Source organism: Hetaerina americana, unplaced genomic scaffold, assembly GCF_022747635.1.
Source record: "Hetaerina americana unplaced genomic scaffold, ioHetAmer1.1.p SCAF_2, whole genome shotgun sequence".
NCBI classification, from domain to species: domain Eukaryota; kingdom Metazoa; phylum Arthropoda; class Insecta; order Odonata; family Calopterygidae; genus Hetaerina; species Hetaerina americana.
In genome coordinates, this window is record NW_027286763.1 from 53179945 (window position 1) to 53200454 (window position 20510).

Sequence of the window (20510 nt, forward strand, 5' to 3'; positions counted from 1 at the left end):
TTTTTGATATTTTCATCACATTTACCAAGTACTCTTCTAATTAATTCTAATTTTTTATTAGCTTGTCCACATATTCCCCGTACGTGTTTCACCCAGGAGAGATCGTGAGTGAGGGTAACGCCTACGTATTTAATCAAGTCTACGCATTCCATTTCGGTGTTCCCAATGCAGTAGGCGTTCGGGGGGGTATTGATCTTTTTTCCAAAAATGTATGCCTACGCACTTTTTTAAGTTTTATTCTAATTTCCAAGTGTCGCACCAGCGTTGTGTTTCATTAGGTCATTTGATAAACTGTTGTATCCTCAGGATCACGGATATCACGGTAAACCATTGCATTTTTCGAAAAAGGAACGCATGTTACCACTACGGTGTCAACGTTAACGTTAAGTAGGAATAAAAGATGTCCGATAACACTTCCCTGGGGAACACATGAAGTAAATTCTACTACATTTGAGCTAACTCCATCTATCACTATTCTCTGTACCCGACCATTCAAAAAGCCTAATCCAACCGCGGATATTTTTATCAATGCCTTATGCTACTAGTTTTTCGAGTAGTTTACTATGAGGTACTTTATCGAAGGCTTTCTTAAAATCTAGAAAAATCGCCACCACTGGAACATTTCTCTCTGCCAAAATAAAAATATCATGAACAAAAAGCGAAGTGGTGTCTCGCAGGATCTACCTTTTCGGAAACCGTGCTGATTTTTCATTAATAACTTCCGATTATCGAGGTGTCTCACGATCGAACTAGCAACTATATGAATATAACAGTTTCAGGTTAAACTCTGTGGAATTCCTTCATTATGAGGGTATAAAAGAAACTTTACACTTCCACAATAAAGTTTATTGTGGAAGTGTAAAGTTTCTTTTTTTTGCCCTCATAGCAACTATATGTTTGATAACCTTGCACGAAATGGAAGCGAGGTAAATGGGTCGGTTCCTCCTTGTCTCCGTTTTTAAATTGTTACGTTAGCGTTTTCTGACCTCTTGGAACCTTGCGATCTACCAGCGACTTCTTAAATATTATTTCTAGATACGGCGCAAGATCCGAAGCTAGATCCTTAAATATATGAGCAGGTAGTTCACCGGGTCCGGAGGATTTATTAGGCTAAATATTTTTCAGCAAATGTTGTATTCAATTACATGAGATTTCAATTTGGGTATCTATTTGTGCCAGCAAAGACTTTAACCCTACAAGAATGTATAGGCAAAAGATGTAATGGCTGCAAATAACCCTGAATCGTTAGACAGAATATTCTCGAATCGAGCTCAACGGAAATGCTTTGGTTTCCAGGCTAGGAGAATTCAGATGCACTTAGTTTTTCATGATGACTCTTCATGCGTGAACTAATGGTGCCGCCTTTAAAGACATTAACGTGATTTTCGGATACAGCGCCCTAAGCCCTTAACGGCCATCTCTTGTAGATATTAAGCGTTGCGGAGAAGCCACTTTATCCAATAAATGCCCTTCTTCTATATAACTTTGTTTCTTACAAGCAGAATTTAGAAATTTATCACAACCGTCATCAATAATTCTTCTATAAATATCAAAACACTGACTGTTGTGACAAATAATGATTCCTATCCCTTCATTCATTCATTCGCTCTGATTGTTAGTGGAATTGTTTCGAAACAGGAAAAGTTATTCAAATGAGTAAAAGAGGTTTAGGTCGGAGGTGTATTTATTGAAATCGGACGAAGCCGGACAAGTGGACGGGTAACGATACCGTCTGCTACCCGCGGCCATAAACGTGAGTAGACGCCTTTACGTAAACACACAACCAAAGTATTTTCACGTCACCAAAACCTCCTCAAATTTAACCTCACCTGACCCTAACCATCTTTCTCAGGGAGAGACACAATTTATGAACAGGCTTCATTTGAAGGATACATGCTCAAATCCTTAATCGCCTGTGGTATCTTTAGGCAAAAAATGACACGACGCCAAGACAAGCCGCAAGAGGAAATGAGAGGAGATATAAGTACTTCTACAGCCCTTACCATTTGCGTCATGGCGGAAGTCAGCTGCATATGACGGCCGAATGAAATTCACTTCTTCAGCGTATTTCGATGAAAGTGCGACAGCTCTTGAAGATCAGTGTTGAATGCTAATTAGTAATTTTCACAAAAGGTGGAACAAGGTACATAAAAAAACTACCACATGATTGATTGATTATTTTGTCATAGTTACCCCGAAAACAAACAAGTCAATTATCTCGATGACTTCCGGAAGTAATATATTATCTTTTACATGAATGAATTATCTTTTATAGTTATCATCCATATTGATCAGACCTTACATATGCAAACGAATAGGAAATAGTCTATCGCCACATGACGATGATGAGGTTAAAATTTAGTATAAAAAATAATTTTCGTATTGTGATTTATTTTAGTTAATGGCGATAATATGCATTCCATAAATACAGCATCATTCCGAACGCTGAAGATGAACTCGGCGAAACTGAAAGGACCAAACACTCTAGGAACATAAAGTTAATGGATTTGGGGATAGAAGAAATTAAGAAAATACACGATGCCTTTCAGGTTGGGAGTCAAACATGAGACTGTGTTTTAAAATATAAATACCACGGACGAAAATGAAAATAGGGTTTACATACTGATTAAGAACCTGAGTTTTTCTGTTTCTTTCTGATTATAGTTTGAAACTATAGCATTATTATTGATTAAATTTCACAAAACACATAGTACCTCGTGGTTAATTAAACCTGTTTGATTTTCAGAACAGTAAAAATAATATCATGACCAAAGCACAGTTTAAAGAAGTTATTGAAAAGATAATGAAGACGCCTTTCCCGGATGATGAGTATAATATATTTTTCATGAGGGTAAGTGTTGCATTGTGATCACACTTAGATAAAAGAAATTTCTCAAATCCTTGCGATTTACCAAGAATTATTTCTTTGTTATTCGCTGCATTGGAGACGAAGGAATAAGAGCGTGAGCTTTCTTGACAAGGTCCTAATCAATTATGAATTGCGTCTTCACCCATCTTTGGCATGTAATTACATAGCCAAATGAAGGATTGAACTCCTCGGCCTAATATGGAAAGTAATGTGATCAATTATGGCTTCAGAGCTATAGAGTAGGGAGTAAATGTTGTTATATTAATATTGTGGGATGTGGGGATAAGGGACATGGTGTCGCATGGTTGGCGGCCGCGACAACATTGGTGGGAGCGTTGAAAAGAATGAGAGAGTCGTATTCGGTTTATGAGTCTTTATTAAACCCTTTTCAAACAATGAAGTTCAGGCACCCGGGAGTAGGGATGAGGGAGTGGGGCCAGACTGGGCATCTCTGGTGTGATCGTAGGTTCGACCGACGGACTCGGAGGCGGCACGGGACGTCGGGAAAGGTGAAGGACAAGGGTCGTGCTATTGGTGTGGTCGTAGGCTCGATCGACGGACCCAGGAGGCAGGGTGTATCAGGAGAGGAATGGGGAAGGGAATGGTCGCTGATCCAGGATCATCTCGCTTTATAAGGCATCGAAATAGCGCGGATCATTAGTGGGGGTTTCCGAGAAACCCACCCTACATCACCATACATTGTCTGGTATGCTGGGGTGTACTCCTCCTTGGGAAAGATAATCGTTAGTGGGGGTTTCCGAGAAATCCACACTACATTGGGACGTTTATAGTTTACGCTCACTTTCCTATCATGGCGAGCCATTTACTCTACTAATATTAAGAACAAATTTTTCGGGTCTAGTTCTTGCAAGTTACAAACAAGGCAACGTACCTCCAAAGCCTTACTTCTTCCTTTCGGCCCACGGTCACATATGCATACCTTTCACATGCAGAGATCACATCCAAGTCGAATTCGTCCTCCGTGTCACCCACTTCAATTTCGACATTATCTGGTCCTTAATCACTTCCATCATGATTGCTTCCAAAATCCTCAAAAGCTTTTTCTTCCATTTCTTGACGGAAAAAGTAGGCAAAAATTTCTTTTTCACTTGTAAATATTCTATCTCTCATTTCAGAATAACTAGGGCCACAAACAGTAAAAAATTATATTTAAATAAGATCCGGGAGGAAAAAAACGATGTGAATGGCCGAGACACAACGATACAACTGGATATCGAGTAGTAGTAATTTTTAGGGGAGGCGACCGACAGCTAAGGTCATTTGCGCCATAGGGGATGGACAGGAAAGGATGAAGGGTGGAGAGAAACCCGGCGTCGTCATTAGCCTACTCTTTACGAAAGGCGCCAAGGGGTCCGCCGTTTAACGTCCCATCCGACGGACGGCGTACTCACTCAAAGTGCCCTCCAAAAAGCACCTCAAGTAGGGATCGAGATACCTCTGAAAAATATTCAACACCGCCGGGATTTGAACCCGCGCCCTCAGGGTGGGAAGACAGTACGTAAGCCCCCGCGCCATCTCGATCTCCCTTGCTATCGAGGCGTCTAGACTTCGAGAACAACTACAATACATTTTAGTGGCGAGCTGACTTTGTCTGCATCATGAACTGGCCCGTCATAATAGCGATAAAAGTTACAATGCGTAGAATACGGAGCCGGATCCCCGAAGACCCTCAGTGCTATCAAGTCCGGTGATTCCTATTATTTAAATTGAGGTACACGTTTGTTGTAGATTTTAAACTACAAATAGGATTCTCTAGGAATACGTGAAGTATCAATTACAGCAAAAAGAATTGACAGAATTATTTTCGAAAATTTATTTCTCGGGTCTCCGGAGACCTCCTACTGTTAAGAGAACTTTCAATGCTGGGTAATCTGTAGAGAAAAACTGAAATAATGTGCAACTTATCTTCTTTTACTTCGATTTATCACGCGATATCCTCGGCCATATTCGAACTCATTAACTCATATTTGAACTACATAATATCTGGTTCGAGCCAAACTAATCTAAATTGACAATCAGCGTTTTATGGTTGAGATCATTTATAATTTTGCACTGAGTACTCAGGATAGCATTTTGATAGGGAAAATGTGTCAATACAGCGAAAAATTAAATAAAAGCAATGCACAAGGTTCGAAGAGGTTTAGTATTCATGATTTTTTAATTTATGGAATATCATACACAATTACAATAATTCAGAAAAGGAAAATCAAATGTCGGGGAAAAACCAAAAAGCATTGTCTTGATGTTTGTTTCACTAGCTGTGCTTTCTTGGGTTGAGGTGAAACAACAGACATCCACAGACTAAATTGCCATTTCGTTTCGGAGTCATACCCGTAGCACCTGCTTTCATCGCCTGTAACGACTTTGGAAAGAAAGTTTGGGACAATTTCCTACTGATCTTTCAATTCAAGTCACGCATTTGAACGGACCAATTTTCCTCCATCTGTGAGAAGCCGATGCACATTCCACTAACACTCCCCTTCTCTCCAATAAATCAAACAATATGCGTAGCTCCAAACAATAGCACGCCGATAGTTCTCCGTCGGTCCTCCATCACCACTCTAGGACTTCTCAAGATGTTCTCATCTATTTTGAGACTGAGGAACGTCTTAAGGAAGGATGGTCTTCAAACGGCATTACATCTTTTTTGAAACGGGGAAACCACTAAAATACTCGCGTTATCTTCATAGTTCCATCTTAGTTAGCTTTTTGCATAATTTCGGCAATTTGAGTACCAGACTTTTCCAACAGAAAACAAAATTCAATAGCTGTCCACTGTTCCCGCATATCTGTCATTGCAAAAATTGTCAAATGTACGTCGCCATTCATATTCACTAGCTTGGTTAAGGACAAAACGTGACGACCTCGGTCGGCAGACTGATAGTCCAAGTCCCACACCAAGCCTCCACAGAGGCCTGCAGCATACCCCGAACACCACATCATAAGTCCGGTTTTTTAACCATCCCATGCACACATTTGAATCAGATTTAAATTAATAGCGTATAAGAAACTATGATCAAATTTATTTTCATAGAAAGAATTCCATAGGTAGAACTTTGTTCACATTTTCCGACCATTTGCATTTTTCACCATTTGCAGACCATTACGTTAGTTTTAATCTTGAGGCTACACTTTTTCACCCCCTTCTCTATACTGGCTAATATCCTTACATGGTCTTATTTTTCTCTGCAAGTATTCAAAGTTATGATGCTTGCAAATTGTAGTGTACATATCCTTTCTCCTTGAGTTCATGCAACATGTCTTATCTTTTCCTAGATTTCCTTAGCTGTCTACTCAATACACACATTAAAATATCAATGGTAAAAATGAGAAACCTTGTCTTACTCCTTTATTTTAACTTTTACTCCCCTTTCATTTCATCCGATCACTGGTGCCTGCTCTCTACATAGAGAATGTACCTATCTCCTGTCGTCATAGCTCATTTCAATTTCCTTTAGGATATATGACATCACATTCCAGTTCACACTGTCAAAAGCTCATTCCAGATCAAGGAATGCCACATAGGACAGTTGATGTTTCTTTATCCCCTTATGTAAGTCTATTACCCTGTAAAGGTCTACTGCAATTATCCAAATCTTTAGTTTCCATATGAATTTCAACCTTCGTGGACATTAAAAATGAATACAATCAAAATTTCAATGGCCCAAAATCATGATGGTGATGCTTAACTTCTTGTTGCCACCAACTTACTGATGTGAACAAAGTGCCATTGAATCAGTCATCTAGTGCAAGGATATATTCAAAACTATTTCTAGAGGTAAAATATCTCCGCAAACACTTTTTTACCCCTATTTCTTCAATAATAATAGCAAGCTTCCATGGTAGAATGGTGATGACATCAGTGCCCTGAAGATGGAAGGGATGAGGCAGGGGTGGTGGTGGTGGCACTCTGCCTATCACATTGCTCTGTTTCTCTCATGAACCTTTATCAAGACAAGATGATACGTATGTCTGCTTAGGGACACCTTGTCAGTCATGATGATGCAAAGCTAATGGTTTGTGTGCATGTGTACTGAGTATCACCAGTTTGTTCTATTGTCAATTTGGAATATCTCTCTAAATTTAAAGTATGCCATTGAGTAACACATGCATATAGAAGTTGTGTATCAAAGTTAATCTGTCCCAATGTAATAAAAAAATGCTGATTTTTTTGAAAAGGTATTTTTTTATAATGTAGTTTAAAAAGAAAAGCACTGTAAAAGGGTCAAGATATCCTTATTGTAGTTGCTTCATGGGATGACCAAAGAGGTTAGGAATTGAAAGATAAAATAACTATTTTCAAACAGCAAAGCAATAATTCAAAGCTCAAGTACAATCATGGAATAAATGGATTGAGCTAACATATTGCTCTTTTGTTTTTTCATACAAAATATTCATTCTCTTGGGTAACTTACTTGTTACATTGCATGAACATAGTATATTTGAATGAGTAAAATTATATTTACTAAGGAATATTATATTGATTTTTGCTATATTCAATTTCACTCTTCACTTCTTGATTTGAAATATCATTGTAATAATTTGGAAAATTTTTATAATACCCAAAATGAATTTCGGAAATGAGTTGTGGGGAGACATTTATGTCAAATGATTCATGCCATTTCTCTATCTCTACTGCTCCATTGCCTGCTTCTTTATACAAGTATATACTCAAGGACTAGAGAAATTTTTTTCTTTGCCCAAAAGTACTCATAGAAATATAGGTTAAATATTATAATAATTACAAGTGCTAAATTCCTGATTAAAGGATGAATAATTACAGTAAGCTGTTAAATAAATACCCTTAAAAAAATTCTAGGTAATACGAGAAACCTCGGATAAGCTGTTAACATCTTGGGTCACCTTGCATTTGAATTCATATCAATGCAGTTATGGTTTTCTCACCCTGTAACCACCTACCTCATATGCAATCAGTCTATGCTAAGTGTGGTCTAAGCACCAGAGACAAACAGTTGATATGAGCCTTTTCCAGAAATTTCTTAGCAAATATAGGATACTTTCATGCCTGAATTGCCTTGTTAAGCCTTTTTTCCCAGGCTTACAAGTAAATCTTTACTTTGATCCTTCAACATTCCCATTCAGAAAGAGTGACCGAGTTTTGGAATATGTAATTTTGAAGGTGTCTTGAGCAAATGGTGATAATGGGGTGGAAAGGGATTGGAACAATTGTGACCAAATTCCTGGGAGTCTGTGTAGTTTGGATTTTGAACACAGGCATTCTGAGTAAGGGAAACCGCTGCAATACTCGCAACTTTGCAGTAGACCATTCTGTTATGGCTTTCTTAGTTTAACGGTCTGGGCTAGTGTTTCAGAAGAGGAAGCAAAAGATCACCAATGTCTACCCCATGATTGTTCTGTTTGGGGGACTTTACATAGTTAATGAATAAAATGTCTTCTATTATTTCATTCATATTTACAGATGGATGAAAAAAGGAATAGTGCAGTTGATTGGGATGAATTTGTTTCACGAATGATAATTGAACTCCATGGAGAGGACGCAGTATTAACCAAAGAAATGCGACAACCTCCTATAAATCACCCACCTCTTTTTCAATCTTCTGGGCATAGGCATCCTATTACAAGAATACTGTTTTTTCCAGCAGTTAAACAGGTAGGTATGATTTTGGGACTTCTGAAGCAATTATTCTCAGTTAACTAAACTCTCCATGGAATTGACAATTTGGATATGAATCCATATCATAAAATTTTTAATGAATATTTAAGCATATTAGGAATTTTTCTTTCAACTCACTGAAAATGCTCTTGAGTTGGATGAAGTTGAAGCAAATAGGTGAGTACCTACCAAAGATGATAAGTTAAACAAAACATATTAACAACAAACAGCAAAGTACAGTTCAACTCAATTAGTGGCTACAAAAAATCTCTAGACTCTGGGGAAATGGCAAAATCATTTGCAAAATTAACATTTTGCTGTATAGAATATGACCGTGCTCTACAAACAAACTTATGACCAACCAAGCTTCAAAATCCTAATCTTTGCTAAGGAAACCTCTCATAGACATTTCCGGAATAAGAGGAGGTATCATAAAGTTTTGATTATTACTAAGAAACATACAAGATATATAGATAACATTTATTTTGCATATTCATTGATCTTTATGTACATAATGTTGTAAATTACAGCTATTAATGTTGATTTGTTTTGTTCCAGGAAGCCATAGGTTAGATGTAAGTAACTCACAGAATGGATTAGATGGAAAAGAAAAGAAGAGGCTTGTGGTGTGATTAAATTCCTTCATTTGAAAGGCTACAGTGCTTGGCAAATCCATGATGAAATGATGGGTTTAATGGAAATAATGGCCCATTATATGACATAATTGTGAGTTAGAAAAAGAATTTCCAAACTGGCCACATACCCCTCACAGATGATCCAAGAATTGAAAGAACATCACTCATATATGATACTGCCACATTGAAGAGAGTAGAGGGATTTTACTGTGAAGAGCAGCCATCAAAATTCATGAATGAGGCTGACCTTAGCTATGGCAGTGTGTGGAAAAATTATTCATGAATGACTACGCATGTCAAAGGTCTCAGCTCTCTGGGTTCTATGACTCCTTTTTGGAAGCAAACACAGCACGACCTGTCAAGGGAGATGTTGAATCTTTTGGAGCAAGACAAAGAGCATTTTTGGTAGCCTGGTAACAATGGATGAACCTTAGACCTACCAATATGGTCCGGAGATCAAAGAGATTAGCGAAGATGGAGAGCACAGTAACTCACCTCCCTCAGGTGTAGAAGTCTGCAGGGAAGGTCATCCTGCTTGTTTTTTGGGATTGTTGAGGAGTTATCTAAACACACTACATGGAAAAGGGTTCAACCATAACTAGTGCCAATTACTGCTCACCGCTGAACAAGTTTCATGATGCTCAAGAAAAGAAACAATGAAGTATGATCACCAAATGCATCTCTCTTCTTGCTGAAAATGCACCTGCTCACTCATTTCGAGGTGTGGTTGAGTAATCAAAGCTATTTTTGGCTTTGAAAATTTGCCGCATCTGCCCTATTCTCCCAATCTCGCCCCAAGTAACTTTTTTTAATTCCCAGAGCTGAAAAAACCATTACGGAGTCAGAGATTTAGCAACACAAATTACATCATTCAAGAGGTAGAACAATGATTTTCGACACAATCTGCCAAGTTCTACAATTATGGCATTTCAAATGTCAAGAAATATTGGAAAATGTATAACTGTGGGCATTGATTATGTGGAGAAGTCTTAAGAACAACAAATAAAAATTAAGTTTCTATCTCAATCATTCAAGAGAAGAAACATTTGGGATAGAGTAAGCAGAATAGGGAAGTAGGTTTTTAAAAATGGTAAAGTGGGTTTTCTGGAAAAAGAAACAACTTCTAATGGCAAGCAATCCTAGTATAGATATGAGAAACCAATTAATAAGAACTTATACACGAAGTGTACTTTTCATGAAAATGGGATATAGACATAGAATCAGAAGAAAAAAGAAGATAGAATATGAAGGATATTAAAGCACCAAAGAATGATAAAAATGAAATGAATGGACAGGGTAACAAATGAAGTACCTAATTTGATGGTTTGAGGCCCTTCTTTGTGGAAACTCATGATCACTGGATAAATGAACTTGGTATTTAAAAAAAAACATTTTTTGCATGAAAAAATACCTAGTTTATTTATTCAGTGAATTAAGTACCAACTCTGAAGGGTGAGTTCTCAATGAAAAGGATTAAGAAGACATGAGAAGTAAAGAGAAATGAATAGGTCAGATCCTGAGGCAATATAGTTTACTGTTGACCATATTTAAAAGAAAAATAATGAGAAGAAACAAATAGGCTGAGGAAGGCCAAGTTAAATAATGAGAAAAGCAGATAAAATGTGTTAGTGCAAAGAGATATGAGGAAATGAAGGAATTGGCAGATGACAGGCTAGGTTGATGAGCTCACCAATTCTTGACCCATAACCCATGATGATGATGGATATGTTCAATTAGAATTGATAGGGGTATCATTAACTTAAAAAAAATGTGTAGCAGGATAATTACAACAATCCATGTTTCTCAGTGATGCCAAGAAATAAAAAAATATTTTTGGAGTAACAAACCAAAATATTTAGATTTTAATTTTTTGAATATCTCTTATTTTCACTAGAGAATCTAATCTCATATTTGTTCATATCCATGATATGACTCACTTATCTACTGCATACAAGAGGCACTTACAGATAGTAAAATCTAGACTAATGAAAAACCTCAAGCAGCAATGATTTAAATTAAATTATGTGAGAGTAAGATTATCCGCTTTATAAGCAGAGTGCTACATTTTAAAAATATACATGACAATATAAATATTTTGCATTAATTATCAGTTAAAATCAAGTTGCTGTTTATTTACTGGGGTTGATATTGATTGGTTTTGCAGGATAAAACTCCAGAATCAGCTGATGGAAGATTTGTCACCCTCAGCAAAGATGGGACCATTAATTTCTGGTCGCCATCATTTGAGCATGAAAAAACATGCTATTGTAAATCAAGTATGTATTATAAAACTCTGGAAAGCTTTTTTATTGTTGTGGAAGTAGTTTTAGCCAGGTATATCATTATCTGGTATTAACCCAGTTAAGGTAGGTTTGGATAGACACAGACTATACAATGGTACTACAATATATTCCCTTGGCTCTCCTAACAAAACATAACCTACGATAGTACCCTAAACTTTTCTTCAAATACTGTATTCTTCCTTCCTCCTTTCATTCCATCCAACTTGCCTACCCTATTCCTACCTCTTCCTCACTTACTCAACATTTGCCCCTCCATCAAAGTCTTCAACATCCCATTGCCAATCAAAATTATCTGCGTCCATTTTTCCTGTCTCCTTAGTATTTCTCCCAATGATCTCCTCTTACCCCATCATGCCTATCTATTCCTTGCTTGTTTTCCTTTCTGCCCATTTAATTTTTAGCCATCCTCCTCCACACTTACACTTCAAAAGCCTCCAATCTATGCCTATCATCCTGCTTCAATGATCATTTTTCCACAACATACAAAATCATACTCTACATAAAAAATTTGACAAGCCTTTTCTTAACATCCCTCAAAGTCCCTGTCATCCATTCCTTCCCCCTTGTACTAGCTTCTTTGTGCAGGGCAAATCTTCTTAGTACCATACTTCTTTGACCATTTTGATCCAAAACACTTTCAAGATTGGTAAACTGTTCTACTTGCTCAGACATATCAATTCCTATTTTAATATTTAATTTCGCTTATTTCTTTCTTGAAACCTGTTTAACCTTTGTTTTGTTTACATTTCTTCTCATCCCTTACCTATTGCACTAACTTTCAAATGTACTCAGCAATGTTTGCAAGCCATTTGCTGATTAGCAAACTAAAGCTTGACCAACCACAAACCTGATTTAATGAATTGCCCACACACTTTCATTCTTATCCCCAGTCCTTCCCATGTCTCTCTAACCATTTCCTCCACAAAATTTCTAACTTTTGAATGGTAATTCTTCAATCAGAGGGCATTAAACTTTACTAGAATGTTTTCTATGCATTAAAAAACATTGGTAAGTGCTGTTGAATCATTGAGTTGTACATCATCAACACTGTCTTCAAGATCAAAGTTGGATGAACTAATCTCTCTTTGCTCCTCCCATTGTGAACATAATTAATTCACCAGAGCGACTACACATACTGTAATGAAAAACATGTGGGTGATCATATGTGATTTTCATGGTAGCATGTACTATCATTTTTATTTTGAGTGGTTGACAGCATATGAGATAATTTTCTCAGGTATGGCCAACAGCAAAGATCCTCTTGGGGTGGTCCCAAACTAAGTGTTGTCATTGGTGAGAGCACAACACCCCCTTGTTGGTTGCCAATTAATGTAAAAATGACTTAAAAAAGAATGGATTCAATACAAACATATCCACCTGTGGTTGATGAATTATTATATTTTCCCTTAGAATAGCATACCTGGAAGAGATAGATGAACTCATGGATCTGCTTCCAATCAGATGGTGCACCACACTAAAGGGTTCGTTCCAAAAGTAATGCAATTGAATTTCCAGTGCCGCTCCTTTTGGTCAGAGTGGGATCGAACCACTTCGAGTAGGTGGAGGGGACGCTAAGCTTTGCCGCAAAACCGGTCTCAATACTCTTCAAGCTGTGGAAGTAGCAGGATGTCACTTATTGTAAACCTCTGTGCGTCGACCATGTCACGAAAGACCAACCAAGTGGAAATTTCAAGTGAACTTTTCCAATGCATTTAAATGAACCTGATTATTTGGACAAGTTCATCACCGATGATGAAACCTGGGTTTTTGACGACCCAGAAACAAAACGCCAAAGCTCTGACTGGCACACCGACCAGTCCCCCAAGCCCAAAAAGGCTGGAATGGGCAAATCAAAAGTGAAAACAATGCTCATTGTCTTTTTTGACAGAAAAGGAGTGGTCCATAAGGAGTTTGTTCATCAAGGGCAGGCAATTAATGCCACCTACTATGTGGATGTGCTGGAAAGACTCCAAAAAAGGGTCATCAGGACAAGAAAAGACATCTCCGCTATCTGGCAATTCCATCACAACAATGCGCTACGAGTCTGTGAGTTCCTGGCTAAACACCAGGTGCCAACGCTGTCCCTGTATGTTCTCTAGAATCCATTTGTAAGCCAGATCAATAGTGTCTTAAAATAGGTGTTTTATCATCTATTGCCTTGAATGCTATTTATTTCTAGACATGATTCACACATATTAAAACACTCACAATCTTAGGTGAGGATACATATACATAATATTTCTCTTCCTGTACATAGTTTAAGTGTGAGCTATTCCAGATACTTTGCTAATTGATGGATAGTTTTATTAGAACTAGCTTACCATCTTGAATTCATCTTGTTTTTGTCTTTATCATTAATGGACTTTACATGAAAATCCTGCATTAGCTCAACAGCTCTGCCAGCAGCATTATTTGTTACTTTGAGGGTCTTTGCCACTACCATATTCAGTTAGTGATTTTGTTGCCGCAAATTTTCTTCACTTTGCATGTGTCTATATTTAATGATGTTATTTTATTCTCTGATGTGCGCCCATCTTTAGTCCTCACATTGTATCTTTCCCCACTTAACGACTCCAACCAGTAAAAAAAGGCTTGAGGCAGAAGTTCCTCACTCAGGTACTATTGGTGACCTAATATTTACTCTGGAGCTGAGACTGTCCATTCCTCATTCACTGATGTGTAATAATTGTCTTTGCACAAGCTCCAAATCATTTCGTGGGGCAGTAGTCCATAATCTATCTACAATGCTCTCAAAAGTCTACAGCTCATACTGTACAGTGCAGAGCACTTCTATATCCTGACAGCAGGGTACACCAGACCTCCAAACAGCAAGGTGGGTCTTGAGAACTAAATTAAACATCTGTCCACTGCTCTTGGTATCAAATGTACTCCACAAGAGAAGAGAGATGTGATTTTACCTGCACTAATGTGCGACACCACCATCTGTATGTTGCAGCCAATTTTAACCCAAATACCATCACTTTGGTAACTTCACTACCCTAATTCTTTTTTGTTTTTTTCTACATTCCAATAAATTTGTTCCAAGGAAAACAAGGTTAAAAAAATTGTTTTAGAACATTCTCCCATCAAAAGACTGCAACTGGATACCAATGAACATGGTATGGTGAATCAGGTGACTTGGAGTGTGCTCTAGAGGAAGGTTTAACTCCATATCATGCTATTCTTATGAGCAATAGAAATACATCATGCACAGCTAGAAATGTTTGTATTAATTAATTTTTTTCTGGACTCATGAGTGAGTATCTAGTGGGAGCCATGTTCTTTCTAGGAAAAAAACACTTTTTTGGACCATTCTATGCTATGAAAAGGAAGTCACATAATATAGATAGGGATTTTGGTGGGTATAGAGAGAGAAATGCAGTATTGTCTCACACTTTCTTAAATGAAGGGCACCAAGGAATCTAAAATCTGGTGCCTATCCCAACAATGAGGGTGCTGTATATGAAGTGCTATATGCCACATATCAAATTTCTGGTAGTTGAACTTGGGCCCTCCTTGGGGAAGACTAATTTTAAATTAACCAACCCACCAAGACCAATTGCCTGCCATTATTAAGCATTTCTTACACCATCGTAGATCATAGGCTTTCGCAGCTGTTGAGAGATGCAGAGGTAGTTCTCGGACTGGACTGCGTGAGAGACATTTTTGGCTCAACGTTTCTCTCCCGTTGCAGGGAGCGTCTTCAGTTAACGGTCAAAAAGTGAAAGGACCGAGAACCGGGTATAAATACCGGCGGATCAGCTAGCATAAAATTACTTCGCTCCTGAAGATGCTCCCTGCAACGGGAGAGAAACGTTGAGCCAAAAATGTCTCTCACGCAGTCCAGCCCGAGAACTACCTCTGCATTTCTTACACCACTTATCAATTGGTCTGAACTTGATTTTGTCTAGCATGGGACTAGTGGTGATAAAAATCACACTCACATAGAGGTAAGGGTGCAGCATAACCAAGTCACATCTAAAAAGTTAAAAAAATGTTGCTCATTGTTTAATTTATAAAAATATATGAACAGGACTAGTGATGATTTCCACATTTTTAGAAAAAATACATAATGTAGTATTTTGGGAACTCAGATTTCTTTAATTTATAAGCTGTATTGGTGTTCATGATCATATCTATGCCACCAACATTCAGCAACCATATAGATGTGGGCAAAAAAAAAACTTGTGGCACTCTGAGATGGGCAGGGGAATGGGGAATATAGAGATGGAAGGAGTAGAAAGAAATGGATAAGGGGAGATACAATTTGTATTTGGAAGTGACAAGGAGTGGTGCTAACCTTTCTCTCAGCATCAGTCTCAGAGCACCTGAGAGGAGAAAATAGAAAGCCTAATATATTTTCAGTAGTGCAGGCATACTCAATAATTTATGAATTCAAGAGTTTAATAAGAACAGAAACCCTATATTAGGTGGGGAATTATAGACTATTGACAGCAAGGGTGTGAGCACAGATCATTTATCATTGCTGTTGACATGTGTACATGACATCATGCCATCACTATTATCGCCAATTACAACATTTTCTAGTGCAGCTTGCATTTATGGATCTTGTGACTCAGTTACAATGAATCATGAAGAGCCAGGAATTGGTTTTGGTTGGGTTTTCTATCATTTGGTATAAGAATAGTGTATATTTAATAGCCCATCACATTAGAAATAGTAGGGGTCCAATGTCATATCTTTTTATGATATCATCAACTTTTCAACCAGAGGTTAATTTCTTTCTACATTTCAGAGGAACCTATCTTTTAAATATCCATAATAGATAATAGGTTAGCTAAAAGAGCTAGCACTTTTTGTGACCAACCTTTGTTTCCCACAAATAGTATATTCTTGTTAATACAAAATCCTCCTGAGGATGAATTCAATATATGCTGTAGCTCTGCCGTACATGGATTGAGTCATATAGGAAATTCTCAATTGCTACATTTCAGCAGAAAATTCTCTGAATTTCTAAGTATGGTACTTGAAGATAAATAACAAATTTATATCTTACGTGACCCTTTTTCAAAACTTTATGGGTTTATTTTCATTTATATTGCATAAAGTATTCCAAATGGATGAAATTTTGAACCTGGCAATCGATCAAATTTGTGGATCTTTTACGATTTTTATAGAGCCATCCTTGAGTTTATATACAATATAACACATGCATATAAACCATCAGTTTAATAACATTTGAAAGAATTTAAATGCAGATAAACCTGATATATCCTATTTATAAGGAAAAAATGTAATGGTCTGATAATTTCCAGATGAAAAACGAGTTCACCCAACTTGGGTAACAGATATGGTTTGCCTCCCAGATATAAATATGATAGGAATTTCTTCTACTGAAAGAAATTTGAGATTTTATGATACGATGGCGATGAGATTTGAACTAAGGATTGTGGTAAGTGTAATAAAAATAATTTCATTTCATTTAAACTAAGCAGAAGTAGTTGAAATTATTTCTAGAAGGAATCAATTTCAAAATAATAGAAATATGTACTACAATACATTACTGTAAACTCAAAGAGCCATGCAATAAGTGTTTATTTAGTCGATTCAATAAAGATATATGGAAATATAACAGTGGAAGTCATGGAAGTGTCTATAATCACTATTGCCTTGTGTGCCTTGAGTATGTTGGACTATGATTTGGCCATTTAGATTTCAACAGCATTGGCAGCATGGTTTATTTTGGTAAAGTACAGAATTTATGCCATGATATATTTCAAAATTGTTGATGGTTACACTCAGTTTTCACCACCATTTATTTTAACATGAAATTCTATGTTATATAATGGTTAGTTTCATCAGTAAAAGTAGTATTAAGGCTTTGGGTTTCGTTAAGATGCTACTTTTGAAAGTTTTGATTAATTAAGTACTTCCAAGTTCATGCCTGTCTTTGGAAAAATTTGAATTGAAGGTGAATCAGGTGATTTAATTTGAAATTTTTTTTAACACTCCCCATGGTTACTATGTCAGAATATTTTGGCCAAGGCCAAATTAAGTTGGATATTTTATTTTCCTACTCTGGTTGGTGATTAAAATGTTTTGCACTTGAGGTACTGCAGTAAAAAATCCCCTCAGGTTTGTTGCCTTTTATTAAAATAATAATGAAGTCTGTAATACCAACTGTTTTGCTAAACTGAATAGTGAGTGACAAGGTCAAGTGAATACACATTAAACACAGGGTGAGCCAATGATCCAAGATGCCTAAACCTTGAAAAAGGGTCAATGGAAACATCACTCATTGTAACTTTGCACCCACATACATTTTTATTTATCGCTCAGTATTTTATAGAATAAATGAACTAAAAATCTTAAATTACAAAAATAATATTATTCTAGATAATAATTACACTGTGATGTATTTAACGCAGATCACAAGCTTTGAGAAAGCTGTAACGTGTATGGCCTATCATATGGGAAGTACCTCAGATGGAATTTCACACATAGTGACTGGAGACATGGGCGGCCATGTTAGAATATTCTCTTTTGGCAAAGGTTTAATTATTGAAGGAAGAGCAGAGGTCAAGGCAGGAGCCCGAGGACCATTTTCCTTCACAGCAGGGGATGATGTAAAAGTCTATCATTACAAAGCAATCAAAAAGGTAGGTGAGTATAAGCAAAAAATCAAAATCTTGAGCTTTATTAACTGAAATGATTATACTATCCACCCATTGAAAAAAGCCAACACATAATTTAATCATAATGAAAAAGTAAATATTAGATTTCTTTGATGAATTCATATTTTGATAAGGTGATAAGATTTTTGCTAAATAAGATTGACATTTAAAAAAATAATGGTAAACACTCATAAAATATTTTTTAAATTTTAATTAAATAATACAATTTATCCCTTAAATGCTCATGTGCTCAAAATATAAATAATTGTTCTTACTCAGACAAAATACAATTAACTGGGTGCAGGGAAATACTTATCTTATTCTGTGAGTGCATTTTTTAATTTGACTATATTTAAAAAAAATTGGCAGAAGCAAATTGTTGCACCTCCTTGAATCATTAGTTGCCCTAATACAGACAAAAATGTTTTCCATGATCATGCACGCATATTCTGCTTTTTGAAATCAGTTCAATGATTAACAAATAAATGACATAAATTTATCAGTTAAACCATTATCAGTTTATATTAGCACCTAGTTAGAGCATTGTATAAGATGAACAAAAGTGGCAGAAACTGATGCCATTGTCATTACACTAACATCAAAGACACTGTCTTTCAAAATCTTGCTTATTTTCCAATGACTCATATCCAAAAGTTAATATCCTTGGTAGAGTTAAAAAATATATCTAGGAACTAGAACTCAAAAGAATCTACGGAAAACTTAGATTCTTATGAGTTCTTGGAAATAAAACTTTTCATAACTCAGCATTATGAAAGCTTCCCTACGCATAAGTTTTAGGCAATATGGATCTCTATCATTTTACAAAGTTTAAAAAATAGGGTAAATTGGGTATTCAAGAGGAAAGCTGTGAAAAACACACGCCGCTCTCTTGGACGGCCAAGATTCCCCAAATTTCATGCTAATCTGAAGTTAAATGATAATTGAGCCTTTGTTATTCTCTTCATAGGGGATACTTCCTCTTCTACTTGTGACAGAGTATTTGGAAAGTCATCCAGGAGGAGAATGGGTGAAGCAGGTTGCATTTTGCCCAATTTTACGTTCATTTATATCATGCTGTGGCAGTTCCTCTGAAAAGTCACTTGTATTGCGAGATGTCCGCACCTCTATAAAGGTTGATTATGTATTCAATGTTCCACATGGAGTGCATTGCTTTGCAGTCAATGAAGGTAAAGTTTTGACTAATTTACAGAAGTATTACTCTAAAATGTGGATAGTAATGCATAAAATCTAGAAAACACTTAAGTTTGGCCCCTATGGAATATAACTCTCAAAATTTTAACAAATTTTTCCATAATTTTATCATACAGCTCGATTCATGCTGGCTACTGGAGGATCTGATTGTGCAGTTCGTATATGGAATGCATATGTGCCCAACAAAGCCGTTATAGCATTTACTGGTCACCATGCAGCAATCTGTGGTGTTGAGTTTATGGAAGGATATCGCATTCTTTCTATGTCAAGTGATAAGTGCATCAAAATATGGGGTATTGGAGATGCCAGCTGCATTCAGGTTTGCCATTTTAATAGCTTTCAGTTCCCAAAAGTTAGGTGTTAGAAATGGGCTATTAATTGATAATAAAGAGCTATGAGTATGTAGTAGCTACCTCAAAGTATATAATCCATTGAAAATTCAAGTTTGGGGTAGATACATAGAGAAATTCAATCCACAGTCATAAATCTGTTTGTTTTTAGCATTTTGGCATTCATACCATAATTGTATGTGTGATGTACAATGTGGCTGAATTGATCACTCAATGGATGACTTATTTTTTTCCTAAGGAAATGAAAAATCTTAGTATTTTTTGAAATATGCTGATTGATTAATGCCCTATACTCCTATTGAAAAAGTAAGATGCTAGGCTGGAGCAATTTAGGGTTTTTTTGTTGTGTGTTTAAAGGACAGTTTATCAACCATCACTTACACTAGTAAGGTATGAGTTCCACTCGTTCTCTTGCTTTCATCTCATAGACTGACTCTATGCCACCAATGCTGGCCATTAAAGTGCTGCCAGCTTTCGTGTCCACTCCTGTAAAACCTGCCAAAATAAATGAAATTAAAGGAAAAAAGATCAGCATAAAGCTGATGCTGGGTTGGATGAACATATTCCAAGGACAGATGAGACTTATTCCCAATGATTCTGCAGGGAGGGTTAAGAGTAAATAATGGAAAATTGAATTTACATAATGTAATTCAAAAGTGTAACCATGTTAATAATATTTTTGAATAAGGTTGATAGAAAAGTTGTCATGTTCCAAATGAAAGCCATGACATGACAGGAAACTTCTCTTTGTAATTTTCTAAATAGGGGATACCTCTCAATGGGGTCACCCCACAAAATTGTGGTCAATTAAATATTTGTGTTTTACTGGATGAAATTCTTTTGTGCAATA

General features: G+C 36.6%; 1 protein-coding gene across 5 annotated transcripts in view; it reads left to right on the forward strand.

Moving 5' to 3' along the window:
* Positions 1 to 20510, forward strand: part of WDY (WD repeat-containing protein WDY) — a 41700-nt gene that overhangs the window by 881 nt on the left and 20309 nt on the right. For 3 of the 5 annotated variants that reach the window (XM_071586010.1, XM_071586014.1, XM_071586013.1), the window contains exons 2-7: positions 8331 to 8522; positions 11325 to 11436; positions 16740 to 16876; positions 17853 to 18083; positions 19066 to 19285; positions 19427 to 19629. In XM_071586010.1, coding sequence (XP_071442111.1) covers positions 8331 to 8522; positions 11325 to 11436; positions 16740 to 16876; positions 17853 to 18083; positions 19066 to 19285; positions 19427 to 19629 — 1095 coding nt within the window. Of the gene's footprint in view, positions 1 to 2746; positions 2852 to 8330; positions 8523 to 11324; positions 11437 to 16739; positions 16877 to 17852; positions 18084 to 19065; positions 19286 to 19426; positions 19630 to 20510 lie in introns of all 5 variants that reach the window. The other 2 variants (XM_071586011.1, XM_071586015.1) reach the window with 2 other exon arrangements.